At 36.4% G+C, this 18955-nt stretch overlaps 1 protein-coding gene, 1 long non-coding RNA gene and 1 pseudogene across 3 annotated transcripts; all 3 read right to left on the bottom strand.

Annotated features, from left to right (window-relative positions):
- Window positions 1-386: 386 nt before the first annotated feature.
- On the bottom strand, window positions 387-2326 carry LOC140622848 (RNA-binding protein EWS pseudogene; annotated as a pseudogene).
- A 2945-nt stretch (window positions 2327-5271) lies between these two features.
- Window positions 5272-6268, bottom strand: LOC140622680 (olfactory receptor 4K1). The gene has a single exon (XM_072808338.1). It carries the CDS (start codon window positions 6266-6268, stop codon window positions 5333-5335), a length of 936 nt encoding a protein of 311 aa, XP_072664439.1. The 3' UTR covers window positions 5272-5332.
- A 2380-nt stretch (window positions 6269-8648) lies between these two features.
- On the bottom strand, window positions 8649-11320 carry LOC140622609 (uncharacterized). 2 transcript variants are annotated; one of them, XR_012022295.1, is made up of 3 exons: window positions 11004-11320; window positions 9769-9928; window positions 8649-9057 (listed from the first exon to the last, which is right to left on the bottom strand). It is a non-coding gene; the product is annotated as an uncharacterized lncRNA (long non-coding RNA). The 2 variants fall into 2 exon arrangements; XR_012022296.1 differs by having other exon boundaries at window positions 11088-11320.
- Window positions 11321-18955: the final 7635 nt, after the last annotated feature.

Genomic DNA, 18955 nt, shown 5'->3' with positions numbered 1-18955 from the left:
TCTGCCATCTTGTCCCATTCCCTAAAGTTTTATCTTTTATTTATTTTTTTGACTGTTTATAAACATTTTGAATTTAAAAAAAAATCAGAACCATGAACATTGTTACCTCTAGAGGCCCTCTTGGTTCTCCACATTGATAGTGAGTATGCTCACAAGGGGTTCCCATTGTTTAGTCTTCTGTTAAACAGCCATCTTTAAAAGAAGGAAAAAAAAAACCAGCACATTACCACTTAACTTGTTTCAATATTTTTTCACAAATGGTGAAAAATACTAAAGTACAGACAACATGCTGTGGCCAACATTATAAATATGGAATTATAAATTTAAAACATTTTCCGGTTAAAAAATAAATTTGTTAGTCAATGCAGCTCTCAGGTTCTCTGCATCTAGTAGGGCCAGTCTCTGGACTCCTGAAGGTGCTTGCCTTATCCATTTTTCCAGGTCCTCCATGCCTGCCTCTTCTTCCTCCCATCTGTTCCATCAAAGGTCCAGGGGGCCCACCAGGACCGCCTTGTCTTTCTCCACCAATGCCACCTCAGTCCATGCCCTGGCCACCACGGAAGCCCCCTCTGTCTCTGCCGTGGCCACCTCTGAACATCCCATCAGGACCATTGCAGTTCATGAGGCCACCTCTTCCTCCCTGCATGCCACCAGGGCCACCTCTTCCACGGTCATCCCCCAGGGGTGGGAAGGGTGGTGGAAGGAAGCCTTCAGGCTTCGGGGCCTTACACTGGTTACATTCTGTTATCCAGGCGAAGTTCTGGTTTCCACACCCCGGATTGGTCACTGCCAGTCCCCAGCTCGTGCTAGATGTTTCCTCCTCCGGATGAGTTCCCTCAGGAACCCTAGGGTCCTCTTGGGGGAAAGCCACCTCTATCTCCTCCACGGCCTCCCATGAGACCCATGGGGCCCCCAGGACCTCCTGAGGCCCCTGGACCTCCACAGAGTCGCAGTGGCATCCCTCTGCCCTCAAGGGGAGGCATACCATCCCACATGCTGTTCATCAGAGGCTTCTTCCAAGCTAGAGAAACCTTAAGTTTGCTTCCTTGAAAATCTTTCCCATCAAACCTCTCCGTAGCAGCCTTGGCAGTTGGTGGGTCTTCATAGGACACTGTAGCATCACCTTTGGGCTTTCCTATTTCCTTGTCCAAGTAGATATGGATCATGGGTTGTCCGGTTCTCTTGTTCATCTTAACAACTCTGCACTGGTTAAAGAAGTCAGCCAGATCATCTAGAGTCACATTGTCATTTAAGCCTTACACATAAATTGCATTGCTGTCAGAGTCTTCATCTGGATCTGCAGGTGGGCCTAGATCAAGATCTGGTCCTTCATCCATGGGTCCACCAGGCTTATTGAAGCCACTTCACTCTCTGGCGCTGCCCATTCCACCGCGTCCTCCTCCCCAACCACCTCTGCTCATGCCTCCACGATCAAATCCCCCTCTTCCCCTGCCCTAGTCATCAGGGCCACTCATGCTCCAGTTCTCTCCTGGTCCGGAAAATCCTCCAGACTCTTGCCCATAAACACCCATGCTACTGGGGTGGTCCTGTCAGAATGAACTCTGCTGCCTGTAGCGGCTGCTCTGTTGGCTATATTGACTTGGAGCCTGGCTGTAGGATCCAGTTTGGGGGGGATAATTAGTGGGCGGCTGCTGCCTATAGCTGCTTTGTTGACCATAGCTACTCTGCTGTCCATAGCTGTTCGGCTGCTCACAGGTGTTCTCCTGAGAGTAATTGCTCTGATCATAATTAGTCGGCTGTGTAGAGGAGTATCTGGTAGGAGGATAAGATGGTTGTGCTGTGACTGGCTGCATGGGGTAGCTCCCAGGTACCTGGGGATAACTGTAGTTATTCTGTCCATATCCTAGGATGGGCTGGTTATAACCCCCTGTGCTAGACTGAGGTTGACTAGTCTCAGCAGGTTGCAGGTGCGGTGGCTGCTGCCCATAGGCTGGGTATGCAGGCTGAGTGCCATATGCAGACTGAGCTGCATAGGAGGCCTGGGTGGTAGTGACAGTAGCAGTGGTGGTATCATAAGCACCAGTGCCGTACTCCTGGACAGGCTAACTATATGCCTGGGGGGCAGCTGGAGTAGTATAACCAGCAGGAGGCTGTCCATAAGAAGTTGTATAGATGGTCTGCCCATAGGTCGTAGTGGTCTGAGCCTGGGTATAGCTGACATCAGTGAGCTGTCCATAGGTTCCATAACTTTGCTGCCCATATGCCTGGGTGGTCTGTGCATATCCTTGAGTTAGTTGGTGGTGTATGCACTGTAGCTCTGCTGAGCTGCAGCTTGGCTATAGATATTGTAATCCGTGGATGCCATTTTCTCTTCTTTCTTCTCATTCCCAAAGTCAAAGTTTTACATTTTAATAGCTATTGAAGATTTTCCTTTATGTATTTTACCAATTTAGAGATTTAATAACAATATTTGAGATTTCCTTTTTTGGTAGGGGGAGGTTTAGTTTTCATGTTTTATCAATTTTGTCAACCTGATATACTATCAGACTTCTGAATCTTTGCCAGTCATATAGGTAAATGAAAGAATTTTGTTATACTTACACTTGTATTTTTTATATGATAGTTTTACTATTTATTAATATGTTCAAGTTTCACTTTCATATACTTTGCTAATTTTTCTACTGCCTTGTTGGGCACTTACCAATACACTTTATTCTTTACAAAATAGAGATATAACTGGTACAAATAATACTGCTTTTCACATAGTTTCATTTTTAATATTGTAATATGCTTTTAAAATAACAACGAAAAAAAAATAACAACGAAACAAACCCACTATGGAAAATCATGTCAGATATCAGTCCTTTTTTTTTAACTTTATGACTTTAGGATTTTTTTGGTCCAACTTAATGTGATAGCTTATGTCTGATAACTGAAAACCCAAGTAGATCCAATGGTGAAGAATTTTAAAGTGGAAGAATGTATCTTTGGCAGTACAAAGAATTGAACAAGTCAAATAGCCACTCATAAATTCTCATTTCCCTCCTCCTTCCAGTGCTGTTCTCATTCCCCATCCCCTCCATTTCCCCCATGTCCTTCCCTCTTCCTCAACTAGAATACTCAACTAGTGTTCTCATAGTTGACAATACTGAGGATCAGAATGGCAAAATGACTTGATTTTTCAAGAGTGTTATCAGTACTTCTCCATTTTCACCAGCAAGTCAGTTAAAAGGAAAAAAATTCTATCAACAATGTCATGACTGCATTAATGTTTATTGTGAATTTTTAAGTTTTTGACACTGCATAAAAATATATAAAAAGTAGTCAACTTTAATAGATCATTATCACGTTTGATATTGTATAAATGAACCGAAAACTCTAAATTTCTTGAAATTAGCTGATAAGCATTGTCATGGTTCAAAAAGACTATGTGTTCATATATGAAACTCCAGTTTGCACTAGGATTTAGTATGAAGAGTTAATTTCTATGTGTATAGCCACTAATTTATGTCTTATAATTGAAATACTGAATCCAGAATGATGATAGTTATAAGCCTTCTGTTTTCTGTTAAGCAATTCTTTTCTTCATTATTAAAATACATTTAGTCTTCCTGTTACAAGGCCTTTTTCATGATGTAAATCGCAGGAAGAAATATATAAGGAAAATTTGGCTGTTAAATGAAATACTAGTAATAGATTTTTTCATCTTTATTATTAGGTGTACACAAATTTTACTTTTCTTCTGTTTTTCAAGAAATATGACAGGATAGATTTCAGATTTTGTCATCAAATAATTTTTGTCATTTTTTTCATTGATATATTTTAGATACACATGGAACTTTTAAACTTTTTCTGTGAATAACAAAGAAATCATTGTAACAAATTATTTCTACTTAAAAATAAGTAAACTTAGATAATAAATATACAGACATTCTGCAACTTATGATGGTTTGACTTACAATTTTTTTATTTTATGATAGGGTGAAAATGATAAGGATTCAGTAGAAACTGTACTTTGAATTTTGATCATGCCTGGGCTAATGATATGTGGTACAATATTCTTGCATGATGCTGGGCACCCACAGTTCCCAGTCAGCCACATGATCATGAGGATAAACATCCAATATGTTCACCACCATTTTGTATCCATACAGGCAGTCTGTTATTTATTTTCAGTATAGTACTCAATAAATTACGTGAGATGTGAATACTTTATTATAAAAGGCTTTGTGTTAGATGATTTTTCCCAATTGTAGGCTAATGTAAGTGTTCTAAGCACATTTAAGGTAGTTTAGACTAAGCTTTTATGTTCAGTAGCTTAGATGTATTAAATGCATTTTCACCTTATGATATTTCAACTTATAATGGAAGGAAGTAGAACCATCATACTTCAAGGAAAGTCTGCATACACTGTTGATAGCAGTAAATATGTAGAAAAAGCTTTATAATGAGTATAAGTGCATATAAAATGATCTAAAGGAAGACAAAAATAGTATATAGGGAAGATTATAAATAACCAAATACAATTGACCCTTGAACAATACAGGTCTTAGAGACATCAACCACCACACAGTTGAAAATCCAGGTATAACTTTTGACTCCCCCCAATTTAACTACTAATAGCTTACTATTGCTGGAAGCCTTACTAGTAACATAACAGTCAATTAGCACATATTTTATATGTTATATATATTATATACTGTATTCTTATAATAAAGTAAGCTCAAGATAAAGAAAATAATAAGGAAGATAAAAATAAATTTACAGTATTATACTGTATTTATATAAAAAATCCACTTAAGTGAACCCATACAGTTCAAATCCATGTTGTTCAGGCATTGACTGTATATCCAACCAAATTATAAATTACTAAAATATTCGATACAGAAAGAAAAGATAAGCTAACAAATGTACATTAATGAGGTGAAATCTATGTTGTAAGACATATTTCTTTTTACTATGTCAATATATGGGGAAAATGTTATTAATAAGTTGAAGGTATCAGAAACTCAATTTGCTTATACATTTTGATTGCAAGGTATAGAAATGCCATGTGTTCACTTGAAAAGAATCACAAATTTAGTGTCATGTGTAGCATTTTATGTAGATTAGAATCTTGAAATTATAAAATATCTAAAAGTATTATTAAATATTTTCAAGAGCATTTATACTTATAATTATAAGCAATGACAAATGGGTTAAAATTATACCTAAATCATGACTGATTTTATACAATTCCCTTGCACTTAGGACAAAAATCCAATTCCATAACTCAATAACCCATATCACTAGCAAAAATAATTGGCTTGATGTTGTGATCCAGTAGAGACTCTTCATTCTCATTCAATATTATATTCATTCATGATGATCCCTAGTTTTTCCAGGAGTTCACATGATGGTTTCTCAGCCTTCGCATGGCTGATTTAACATCCTCATTCCTTAGAGAGTAGATGATGGGATTCAACAAGGGTGTACAGACAGTGTAGAATACAGAAAGGAACTTATCCACAGAAAGCCTGCTAAAAGGCCATATATAGAAGTAAATGCAGGGCCCAAAGAAAAGAATCACTACTGTGATGTGAGCAGTTAATGTAGAAAGTGCCTTGGATGACCCACTAGAGGACCGGTGACGAACAGTAATCAAAATTATGGTGTAGGAAATAACTAAAGCTAGAAAACAGCCCAATGATATCAGGCCACTGTTAGTTAGGGTCATAATTTCCATTTCATAAGTATCCATACAAGCCAGCTCTATCACCAGGGGAAGGTCACAAAAGAAGCTATTTACCTCATTGGGGCCACAGAATGGCAGATCCACTGTAAAAGCCAAGTGACTTATAGAATGAAGAATACCCACAGCCCAAGAAATAAACACAAAAATTATACATAGGCTCCGATTCATAATTGTGCTATAGTGTAGGGGCTTACAGATGGCTATAAATCTATCATATGCCATAGCAACAAGCAGCAGCATCTCACTCCCAACAAAACTATGAAGAAGGAATATCTGGGCCATACAGCCCTCAAAAGAGATAGTCTTGTGTTCAACAAAGAAGTCCATAAGCATCTTGGGGGTGGCAAAATTAGATTGGCAGATATCAATGAAAGAAAGGTTACCGAGCAGAAAATACATAGGAGAGTTCAAATGGGAATCAGAGGAAATTATAACAATGATCATAATGTTGCCCAGCACTGATGTCACATACACTAAAGAGAAGATGGCAAAAAAGAAAAGCTGAAGTTCCCAAGAATTAGAAAGTCCCAGAAGCACAAACTCAGACACCACTGATTCATTTGTATGAGCCATGGAGCCAGTCTCCTGTTACCTAAGTAAAAGAAAATCAGGAAAGATCACAATGGTGGTACTATATCTAGTATATATGCAAAAGAAATATGATAAGATTTCAACTAAAGGTCAATTTAATTTAATGAAATTGTATAATCAATTGACTAACATCTGGACTGCTGTGGAAAGTAGAAGTATGGGAATTGGGGGATGCTATGGATACTATCATAATTCAGTAAATAAGATACATGTATTAGAAAATAAAAAATTAAATGCAAAACAAACAAATGTAAGCGATACATTAATATTACAATATTAGTAAGATGAAAGAAATTACTTCTAAATGGTGAAGTAAGGTGTCCAAACTTAAAAGTCTGGAATTTGCCAGCCAAAACTGAAGGAAAAGCCTATTTCAAGCAAAGGGAATATCAGGAAGAAAAATACAAAGGTAAAAGTATGAAAGTCATTTTCATGATGCCATGAATTGAATAGCCTTGCTGGAGAAAGGTATGCTAAGGACCAATCAAATCAAAGATGGAAATGATAGATCAGGAGCAAAACACAGTTGCAATTAACACCTTGAAAGGATGGCTAAGTGGACTGCAGCAATATTCTTGAAATTGAAAATCATAAAGTGCTTGACAATGTTTTAAGAAGCTTAGTGGAAGCAGTTTGCCACATTATGAAAATAAGAGGCAATGTTGATACTTTGAAAGTTTCTTTAAAAATCAAGAGTGTTTTTTTCATCTATTTAACACTAGTTTATCAGAGTCCACCTTCTGTCACATAAAGATCAATTTCGAATGAACCACCAGTGTGTTTTTTCAGTGTTTTCTGACTCTGCCTTTTGTCTCTTCCTAAACACAACGGACACACCTGGATTTATCAAAATCTGTGTCACCTTTCATAACTCATCCTTTTGGAAATAATCCATATAACTATACATGATGCCTTCTGCATGCATAATAGATTTTCAGAAGAGTAAAGTTTAGTGTTTAAATTGCCCCTTGAATTTTTTTTTTTTTTTTGTCATTGAACACCATGTGGCCACTTGATCCCAGAAGAAAATTCTATATAACATCTGGGGGTTCAGGAATCATTTTTGACTTTAGTCCTATGTACCTAACAATACACAGTAGGTATTTATTTATCATTATACTGATTCAAGTTTTGTATTCTGTGTTTGTCCATGACATATATAACTAATATAAATATTTAAAGCTTTAAAAGCAAAATTGTACAGGTAAACATAAATCAATTAAAAATATTTAAACTGTTATAAGTTTTCATTATGGTTGTCGAAGCACTAAGTCTTACCCTTTCAATAATTTCCATCTTTGCATTTGAATTATGATATGTAGTTTTAAGAAGAAGGCCAAAATGTAAATGACTGAAGAATATAAACAGATCAATAAGACATGGACTGACTTCCATATGAGTTTCTCGTATAGGATTCTTATCTCTATTTGAAAGAGTTGAGCCAATGCTAGCATTTCTGATCACATATTTATAATGCAAAGGGGAGAGAAGGAGGCAAATAAACATTGAAAGGAAAAAGATTCCTATTTCTAAGATCTAAAATCCTAAAGAACCTACAGTTATTCATTTTTAAAAAGATAAGATTAAAATCTCAAATCTAAGAGGTTGACATGAGGGATTTCTTTCAGTGTTCAATTCATTGTGTAAAGGATACCAACTACTATGGTAACTTAGTAAGATGACATTAAAGAGTAAGAGGGACAAAAAGGAGGAGGAGGAAGAAGGGAAAGAGAACGCATAATGATTAAAACATGTTAGATAAAATTAATGGTACTAATAGAATTTTTAAAGATCCTTATTTTTGGAAAAAAAGATACTCTGAAAATAAAAGTTTCTACAAATTCCATCCTTCTAATACCTAATGAATGATAGTTTGTTAGTCTTCATTTTTCAAAATATATAAAACAATTAGAAAATCCTTTCCACACTGATTTCCCATGATTTCTAAATCTAAGTAGACCAGGTTCAACATTATATCTCATTTTCTTTTTATTAATTAAGATAGGTACACATTAGAAAAGATACCTAATATATGCCACTTAGTAGTTATGTGACTGACCTTAGAAAATAGAAGTAGATTATTTCTTTAAGGCTGTTCTCATCTCTAAAATTCTAAATGCAGAGGCAGTTATATTATGGAAATATCTGAAGTTTACACAAGTCACTCAACATTTCTTGGGCTATCTATGCACAGACACCCAGAAGCTTTTCCATTGATGAGACATTCATGTTTTTATCACCAGAAAATTCCAGAGATACAAATATTTTCAGATCATAAAATATACTATAAGAGAATTTCTTCATTCTAATGTAAGACCAAGTCTGATATATAGAAGTTGATGTTACATCAGTACCCATCTAAAATATCTTGATAGAACTCCAAAACCATAAACAGGCATAATTTTTCTTTTCATTATATTATCTTTTGAAGTTGATTACCTATAAGCCTAGCAGTAAAAAAACAGTCAAAGATATCCTTCTTGATTTACTTTCTGTAGCTACTCCTTCTTCATTCCAGGGAAATTCAACAAATATTTGCTAACAAATGGCTAAATATTCTCTGAATGGAAAGCACAAAAGAAGCAAAGAAGGGACAGATAATTGTTGTAGCATACTTCCCTTTGTTTATCATATGCAGAGCTACCATAAACCAGTATAGTGGAAAATGGAGAAGTGGAGAGCAAGAATTTGCCTCTTTTAGGTGGAGTTTCCAGTTTGACTGAGAGAACAGTGACCTTTCCTTTGAAATCTTCTGGTTGCTGATTTTGCATCTAGAAGACAATTTACAAATTATCTAGTCCAAACACAGTGATGAAATCATGTGTAATATTTATACTTTTAATGATTTTTCCCAGTCCTTTAGTTCTTCCTTATTTTCTCCAAATATGGTGTCCCACTGTTAGTTTCTAAGCTTCCCACCTTTGCTATGAGTCTTCATACCTAAAATATTTGTGTTATAGTCTCGACAATGCATTTTAACTTGTTCTCTGCACTAAGCTGTGCAGAAGCAAGCCCCTCAGGTTGTGCCCTGAGGTAGCGAGGCTCCTCCTCTGCTCCTGACTATACAGTAATAGTATCCTAAGGTAAGGTAATATAAAGCCTCCATCCTTATTCTAGGAAATAGAGTTCATTGGAGAAGTGAGAAATCACTCACTGGAGATCTGATGTCATTCTGCAGTGGGAGTAATTAAGTTTTGCAAAATTACCTTTCCAGGAACAGAATAGGAAAAATTTTTTTTTTGCCAACCAGTTGGCACATAGAAAAGCAAAATATTATTAGATTTTCACTGACTTCCAGTCAGCAAATACTTTTTCAACCACTGATTTCTGTTAAAATAATCAATCTTACAAACGATCACCTAGCCTCAGAGTGGTTCCTCCCATCACGTGGAACTCACTACTTCCCAAGATAGTTCCATCTATTGTTAAATTGCACAACTGGTTCTACTATTAGTAGTTCAATAGAAAAAATGTATTCTCACTTCAACATGTTGGTTTTGCAGATACTTGAAGGTGCTCTCATTTCTTTTCCGTGACAAATCTATTTCTTCTTAAACGTACGTCAACAGTCTTTCCAACTCTATTTTACATAAGTTTTGTAGCTCTTCAAAGGTGATTTAGATGGCGGTTCCAAATAGTCATCTTTACAGAAGGAAATTGAAAATAAGTTTCCATATATATATATATATATATATATATATATATGCTTTGTGTGTGCATATATATATACTCTAATAAAGTGTTCACGTACCTAACAATGAATGAACAGTGAGTGATACTGCAGCATTGATTGAAAGAGATAATATGAGACAAATGACATATCTATGAATTTGAGAGTGTAGCATATAAATTTTTAATCTGATGGATATATTCGATGATTAAAATTATTTTTTTATATTAAATTTTGCATATGAATTTACATCAGATTATAAAACATGTCAAGAGAAAGTAATTGGAAATTGATAAAATTATTACATGTACATTTTTAGAAACCAAAAAGAATCTGGACAAACTTATGAAAAACAGTTTTAAAATATACTGGTGAGTAATACAAATTCTAAACTGAAATAAAACAAAAGGAACAGGTATGTATAAAGAAATATATCAAGATATGATAAAAGGGACTTAAAGTGAATCTGTAAATATTTTTAAAAATTTAAGCTATGGCCAAATATACTTTATATATAATAGGAAGTTAAGGAAATACTTGTTTTAAAATTTTACTTTTTGTGCTTTTACATCTTCAATATTTGTCAAAAGTGTGATCTTCAAAAAAATTAGAAAAATACATTTAATGAGCAAAACTTTCTCTCTCTCTCTCTTTCTCTCTCTCTCTCTCTCTCTCTCTGTCTCCCCCTCCCTCCCTCCCCCTGGGTCCATGCCCAAAGTTGGGCTTGAACTCATGACCTCAAGATTGAGAATCACATGCTCTACTGACTGAGCCAACCAGGTGCCCCTAATGAGCAAAATTTTATAAAATTACAAACAAAATACAGTGAAGGATGGTTTCCATTCACATTACAAGCAAAAATTTAAGCTATAGCCAAATATACTGATGGAGTAGGATTCGATCCCAGTAAGGACAAATCACTGATATAATTGACTTGCCACCACTTGATGTGGTCTCACTGGGGAATGACATTATATCAGGTTATCAGGATCAGTCCCTTGTGCTAATCAAGTGTTCAGGAGCAGCAGCAGCACTTAGGAGACTAACCTTAATAAAAGGGATTCCATGGCTTTGGTCTCAGGTGGACACTGATGTGAGATACAAAAATCCACACACTTTGTGCCTACTCACCTAGAGCTATCCTCATTTTTCCAATTTTGATCTTTTAAGACCTCTACCAAACCAGCAAAACTATTTTTCACTGTCTAGGAATTCGTATTTATTCTTACTTAGGACCAATTTTCCATCCCAAATTTGATAATTGAGTGAAATATTTATGGCTTTTCCCAGTAATAGAATTTTCCTTTGCCAGTTTCCAGTAGAGTCATCTGAGTGGGCAAGAATGCAGCAGTTGTCCATTTTTCAGCTTGCATCAAGACATAGAATCAAGCCACTTCTAGAAATCCTTCTATGACACCATAAACTTAATCTGAAGTAAAGGTACTGATGCAACAGAAGGAGATAGTATAGAATTCTGGACTACTTAATCGTGCCAATTACCTGTGCTTTTTTACCTGCTTCAGTCTGGCCCTAGATTTACCAGTTGCAATACATGACAGCTTACTACTGTGACAGCTAGAAATTGTGACTTGCTATACTTGGTTTATAACAAGCGGTGTTAGTCACGTAGTTACCTGAAAACCCATGGTCTCTGTCAAAAGAAAACTCATTCTCTGATAGGGACCTGCAGCACCCTAGGATTTGCTTTTCAGCCAGTGTGTAGTTCTCTGCTGCAGGATGCAGGGTGTCTTTTCCAGGATCCTAGGAGTTAGCATCGTCATTCTTCTAAGTGACTTTGCCAAAGAATCTACACAGTGCTCTTATTTATCATCCATATCTTTATTTCATTGGTTTTCCTGGCTTATGAAGCTTGAATACCAGGGTAGCTTGCACTCAAGACTGGACTTAGTACAGAAGATTCATTGTAAGCTGGAAATCCTGTGTGAGTCAAGCTAAAATTATGCTAAAGATCTGTGAGCCTGTAAGCATTGTGTCTCTTTCTCAGTGGTAAGGATACAAAAGAAATTACATGTCTTGTATGCTATGAAGGAATTACGTATCATGCCCCAGAGTATTCAAACCTTTAAAACCTGAATGATTTGGCAGATCCCTGAAATGGTAGGGATGATCTCTTACCCTCTTTTGTGTCAATTTCTGTTCACAGGTCCAATCACTGTGTGCTTTTAACGTAGTGGACTAGTATGATGATATATAGATTCCTGGACCATTGTTTCCTAAGGACTGTATTGTGACAAAGTACAAGAACCAATATGGAAATGGGTCAACTGCAAATATTTCAGAGGGCTAGGGAGTGACTGAATTTTTTTTAATTGTGAAAACTCTAGCACAATATAGAGTTGAAGGTTTTCTTCTTTGACATTTCAGTTACTTTGGGCAATCTTCATGTATTGGGTCCCTATATAGTTTGGAATTTTAAGATACTGAAAATACAGCATGTTATATGGCAAGGATCTTCTCCAAAGGAAAGTTTTTATGATGAAATATAGTTTTTGTCAAAAAAAGTAAAAATACCTATCATGAAATATGAGATCTCAACTCTGCTGTTAGATTCTTCTTTCCCATTTTCAGTCTTCTAAAAACCATTGGGAAGTGTCTCGACATCACTTAATGTGTTTCTCCTGAAGGTTTCTGTTACTCTGCATTTTTAGAAATTATTCTGCTAATGCTTTCCTTTTACCCTGTGGCTAACTTGAAACAGATTATTTCCAGTTATTCAGACTTTAATGGAGCTAAACCTTCTTCACTTTTTATCCCAAGCTAGCATCTTGAGGTACACTTTCCTCTGGCCATATTGTCTTTTATCTTGAGTCTGTTCTATCACTTCAGCTCTCTCGGCTATGCATTACATTTCTGTACCTTGTCTAAAGTGTTACTCATCTACTTAGCTTATACACATAGCAGAAGTAATTTAAATTCTGAGCTGAGGGAGGGAACAAACAAGTCTCCCCTGGTTTTTGGTATTATATCTTCTACTTTTTAAATAGTCACATTATGAAAACACTTTGGGAATTTTATCACCTACCATAGACAAAGTCCCTGTTCTTATGAAGCTTAGTTCTGTCAGGGAGAACTATATTAATCAAATGAGGATATAGGTTAGTGTGGTATATGAGTAGAGAGCCAAGAGCCTTATTAACTGGGTTAGTGAGGACTTTTTTTTTTCCTTTTGTCTCAAGAGTAATGGATAAGAATTGAAAGATTTTAAGGAGGTGACCTGATCAAAAGCAAGTAATTTGTCCAAGATCACATAAAAATAATTTAGTCTGTACTTGGATTTGACAAGTGTTTTGACAAGCATTACCAAAGTTATTTTCAGATCTCTAAAATATACATTTCTGATTTCCCCATTTTTATGCAGTTTAATTTCTCTACCAGTTTCTCAAGTGGTATAGGAAAAGTCTACAGAAATCTGTGAAGCAGATAGAAAGAAAAGATAATTTCAAATTATCATTTTGAAATACCTGTAGAAAAAAATATACCAAATTAGATTAAGATTTTTTTAAGATTTATTTATTTATTCATGAGACACACAGACTGAGAGAGAGAGAGAGAGAGAGAGAGAGAGAGACAGGGACATAGGCAGAGGGAGAAGCTGGCTCCTCGCAGGAATCCCAATGCAGGACTCCATCCCAGATCTCGGTATCATGACTGGAGCCAAAAGCTGGTGACCAACCACTGAGCCACCCAGGCATCCCTAAAATTAGTTTTAAACAGAATATAACATCAGTTTCTACTGCACTAAGTGTCACATCCAGCTGAAATATATTCCTAGTTACCTTGAATAGTTGATAAAAAGTAAATTAAAAATGCATTGGTTTCAGTATTATGAATGTCTTTGTTTACTTGGAACTAGAGTAATTTGAAATATTTATGAAAAAAACTTATTAAAGTCTATAACTCTTGGCTTTATAGTTTGTTTTTATCATTGAATGTATGACACACAAATGCAGTAGCAGAGTGGTGTTGCTTCTGCCTTGGTAATGATGTTAAGGCCTACAGGGTAAAGAAAACAAGCAGATTTATCTTTTCAAACTGAAAGTACTTCAGTAAGATATTTCTATGAAAACCAGACTGATGATTACAATTTTAACACAAACCTTAAGGATTCAGTGTCATAAACACTTGAATTATCCATTTTCCCTTGTTACAGAGCACTCTACAAGGTTTCCTATCACATTAAAAAAAAGTCCATGAATGGGGAAAAACAAACAAGCAAAACAAAACAATGGGGGAAAAAGTGCTGAATCACTGGAAAGAGTCGCATTGGCTTGGAGCAGAGACTGAAATTTTATTTTTGTATTATTTTTTTAAGATAGCAAATACTTAATTTGTTGTCTTACCAAGAGAAAAACATTTAAATAGCTTGCAAAATGATATAACATACTTCATAGATGCAGGATTCTGCACCTTTTGGAATATGCTGTGGATGAATTTCACGTCAGTATATAAACAGATGAAAACGCTAACATTTTTTGGTTCACCCAGCTCCTGAATTTCCTCATTATGTGTCATATTTTATGAACCACTTTTAGATGCTTCTGATTTTTCAGTATCTTCAAAATACTTAAATGTTTCTGTATCTACGAGTCCAGTCAGGAGACAGAAACCACACTGGTATTTTGAACAAGGAATATTGAATAAACACTTATTTAAATGGTAATAAGAGGTTACAAAAAAGATGAAAGAGAGCTCTAGATAATGTGCTAGGGCTGAAAGAGAGAACCCAAGCAAAGAATACACTTGGAAGGGGGTTTCAGAACTCTCTGGGAAGAGCATATGACTAGGCCCCTGGATAGCAAGTTCCCTAGATTGCCTTGTGGCAAAGCTGGTCCATAGATGGAGAGGATGAGGAGCAGGAAATTAAGGCTGAGGCTGGCAACAAAACTTGCTGGAGGCTGAGTGCCACTGGGTGGGCCATTGCAGCTGCACTGTAGGAGAAAGAAATTAAGGACACTGGAAGTGGGAAGAGAAGCCTCTTTTTTCTGTAGCATTTATCAAGCATCCTATCCTGACAAAGGTAAAAGGTTTGAGTCCAGGTATGGTATCATAAAGCAGGCCAATGAAGGGTGGACGTGATGTCAAGAGACAGCAAATATTATAAAATTAATAAATCTATAGAGCTGCTTTGTCAAGAAGTACACAGAGGGAAAAATATGATTCGTTTTTATTAAATGGAATATTTCATTTTTAGCAATTTATCTGCTCTTGCTACTCTTTTGATGAGAGGAAACTCCACACACTATTGTGACCATTGCTCTTTTTCTTGGCATGCATTAGCTAGAAATTCTTCTAACAGCTCTGAAATTGTGTCTAAGAAAATAGTCAATTTCATCAACATTCAAAATGTAGGACTTGGAATATCCAGCTTGTCAGGAGATTATACCAAGATTTAAGAATAAAATGTGTTTTTCTTTATCCATTCATCTTTCGATGGCTCCTTCCACAGTTTGGCTATTGTGGACATTGCTGCTATAAACATCGGGGTGCAGCTGTCCTGGCTTTTCATTGCATCTGTATCTTTGGAGTAAATCCCCAGCAGTGCAATTGCTGGGTCATAAGGCAGATCTATTTTTAACTCTTTGAGGAAACTCCACACAGTTTTCCGAAATGGCTGCACCAGTTCACATTCCCACCAACAGTGCAAGAGGGTTCCCTTTCTCCGCATCCTCTCCAACATTTGTGGTTTCCCTCCTTGTTAATTTTCCCCATTCTCACTGGTGTGAGGTGGTATCTTTTTGTGGTTTTGATTTGCATTTCCCTGATGGTAAGTGATGTGGAAGGGGAGGTGGGCAGGAGTTGGGGGTGACTGGGTGATGGGCACTGATGGGGGCACTTGATGGGATGAGCACTGGGTGTTATTTTATATGTTGGCAAATTGAACACCAATAAAAAAATAAATTTATAAAATAAATAAATAAATAAATAAATATAAAAGTATTTAAAGAGAAAAAAAATGTGTTTTTCTCTATTACATGAAAACTTGCTGGCCTTCCAGGCATTCTTTGGAAGAACTTCACTGAAATATAAATAACATTTCATTTTATCTTGAATGAGACCTTGCAAAAGTAATTTGTTTGTAAGGAACATAAGTGGGACACCTGGGTAGCTCAGTGGTTGAGAGTCTTGCCTTTGACCCAGGTCATGATACCTGGGTGCTAGGATCGAGTCCCGCATCAGGCTCCCTGCTTCTCCCTCTGCCTATGTCTCTGCATCTCTCTGTGTGTTTCTCATGAATAAATAAATAAAATAATTTTTTAAAAAAGGAACATAAGTGATACCTGGGAAAAAATTCAATGAATTTGGGAAAATTTGGGTTCTTTGACTCAAACATTTCCTCTTCTGTAAATATTAGTTTTGAGAGTTCAGATTCCAGTTCTTTTTTAAAATGTATTTATTAGAGAGAGCACACATATGTGAATGGGGGAAGGGACAGCAGGAGAGGGAAGGAAGCAGACTCCTGGCTGAACTGGATCCCAGGACCCTGACATCATGACCTAGCCAAAATCGAGAGTGTGATGCTTAACCGAATGAGCTACCCAGAGGCCTCCTGATTCTATTTCTTAATACTTATTAAATTTCAAAGATTCCATTAAGATAAAAGTCTAATTCAGTATCATAGGGAGCATATATTTTCCCCATTAAAGAGCACTATACATTTTTTTATTGGAGTTCAATTTGCCAACATATAGCATAACACCCAGTGCTCATCCCATCAAGTGCCCCCCTCAGTGCCCGTCATGCAGTCACCCCCACCCCCCCGCCACCTCCCTTTCCACCACCCCTTGTTCATTTCCCAGAGTTAAGAGTCTCTCATGTTCTGTCTCCCTTTCTGATATTTCCCACTCATTTTTTCTCCTTTCCCCTTTATTCCCTTTCACTATTTTTTATGAATGAGACCATATAATCAGTTCTTTATAGATCTTGGACACTAGCCCTTTATCTGATAGGTCATTTGCAAATATCTTCTCCCATTCTGTAGGTTGTCTTTTAGTTTTGTTGACTGTATCTTTTGCTGTGCAAAAGCTTCTTATCTTGATGAAGTCCCCATAGTTCATTTTTGCTTTTGTTTTTCTTGCCTTCATGGATGTATCTTGCAAGAAGTTACTGTGACCGAGTTCAAAAAGGGTATTGCCTGTGTTCTCCTCTAGGATTTTGATGGAATCTTGTCTCACATTTAGATCTTTCATCCATTTTGAGTTTATTTTTGTATATGGTGTAAGAGAATGATCCCAGTCATCAAAAACATCCCAAGACACAAAGTCCAGAGCCAGATGGCTTCCCAGGGGAATTCTATCAAACGTTTAAAGAAGATACCATACCTATTCTACTAAAGCTGTTTGGAAAAATAGAAAGAGATGGAGTACTTCCAAACTCATTCTATGAGGCCAGCATCACCTTCATTCTAAAACCAGACAAAGACCCCACCAAAAAGGAGAATTATAGACCCATATCCCTGATGAACATGGATGCAAAAATTCTCAACAAGATACTAGTCAATAGGATCCAACAATACATTAAGAAGATTATTAACGATGACCAAGTGGGATTTATCCCTGGGATACAAGGCTAGTTCAACACTCGGAAAGCAATCAAAGCGATTGATCATATCAGCAAGAGAAAAAACAAGAACCATATGATCCTCTCAAGAGATGCAGAGAAAGCATTTGACAAAATATAGCATCCATTCCTGATCAAAACTCTTCAGAGTGTAGGGATAGAAGGAACATTCCTCAGCATCTTAAGAACCATCTATGAAATGCCTACAGCAAATATTCTCAATGGGGAAACACTGGGAGCCTTTCCCCTAAGTTCAGGAACACGACAGGGATGTCCACTCTCACTACTGCTATTCAACATAGTACTAAAGGTCCTAGCCTCAGCAATTAGGCAACAAAAAGAAATAAAAGGCATTTAAATTGGCAAAGAAGAAGTAAAACTCCCCCTCTTCACATATGACATGATACTGTACATAGAAAACCAAAGACTCCACCCCCAAGATTGCTAGAACCCATACAGCAATTCGGCAGTGCGGCAGGACACAAAATCAATGCCTAGAAGTCAGTGGCATTTCTGTACACTAACAAATGAGACTGAAGAAAGAGAAATTAAGGAATCAATCCCATTTACAATTGCACCCAAAAGCATAAGATACCTAGGAATAAACCTAACCAAAGACGGAAAAGATCTATACCCTAAAAACTACAGAACACTTCTGAAAGAAATTGAGGAAGACACAAAGAGATGGAAAAATGTTCCATGCTCATGGATTGGAAGAATTAATATTGTGAAAATGTCAATGCTACCTAGGTCATTTATACATTTAATGCAATCCCTATCAAAATACCATGGAATTTCTTCAGAGAGTTGGAACAAATTATTTTAAGATTTGTGTGGAATCAAAAAGACACCGAATAGCCAGAGGAATTTTAAAAAAGAAAACCATAGCTGGGGGCATCAGAATTCCAGATTTCTGCTTGAACTACAAAGCTGTGGTCATCAAGACAGTGTGGTACCTGCACAGAAACAGACACATAGATCAATGGAACAGAATAGAGAATCCAGAAGCGGACTTTATGGTCAATTAATATTCGACAAAGTAGTAAAGACTATCCACTGGAAAAAGACAGTCTCTTCAATAAATGGCGCGGGAAAATTGGACAATCTACATTTTTTAAACTGAAAACCAGCTGCCTTCTCATTAAAATGTAGAAATGAAAAAAATTAAAATTACTTAAATGAATTGTATTTATATTACCTTTAGTAAACCGTACCTATTCTACTAAAGCTGTTCAAAAAGATAGAAAGAGATGGAATACTTCCAAACTCATTCTATGAGGCCAGCATCACCTTAATTCCAAAACCAGACAGAGACACTACCAAAAAGGAGAATTATAGACCCATATCCCTGATGAACATGGATACTAGACAATAAGATCCTACAATATATTTTTTTTAATTTTTTTATTTATTTATGATAG

This window comes from Canis lupus, chromosome 32, assembly GCF_048164855.1.
Source record: "Canis lupus baileyi chromosome 32, mCanLup2.hap1, whole genome shotgun sequence".
In the NCBI taxonomy this organism is placed as follows: domain Eukaryota; kingdom Metazoa; phylum Chordata; class Mammalia; order Carnivora; family Canidae; genus Canis; species Canis lupus.
The sequence above is the reverse complement of the archived record's forward strand: the minus strand, read 5'-3'. Positions and strand labels throughout refer to the sequence as shown.

What these genes read in the sequence shown, in the direction of transcription:
- LOC140622680 (XM_072808338.1), bottom strand. Translation starts at nt 6,268, where the DNA reads ATGGCTCATACAAATGAATCAGTGGTGTCTGAGTTTGTGCTTCTGGGA.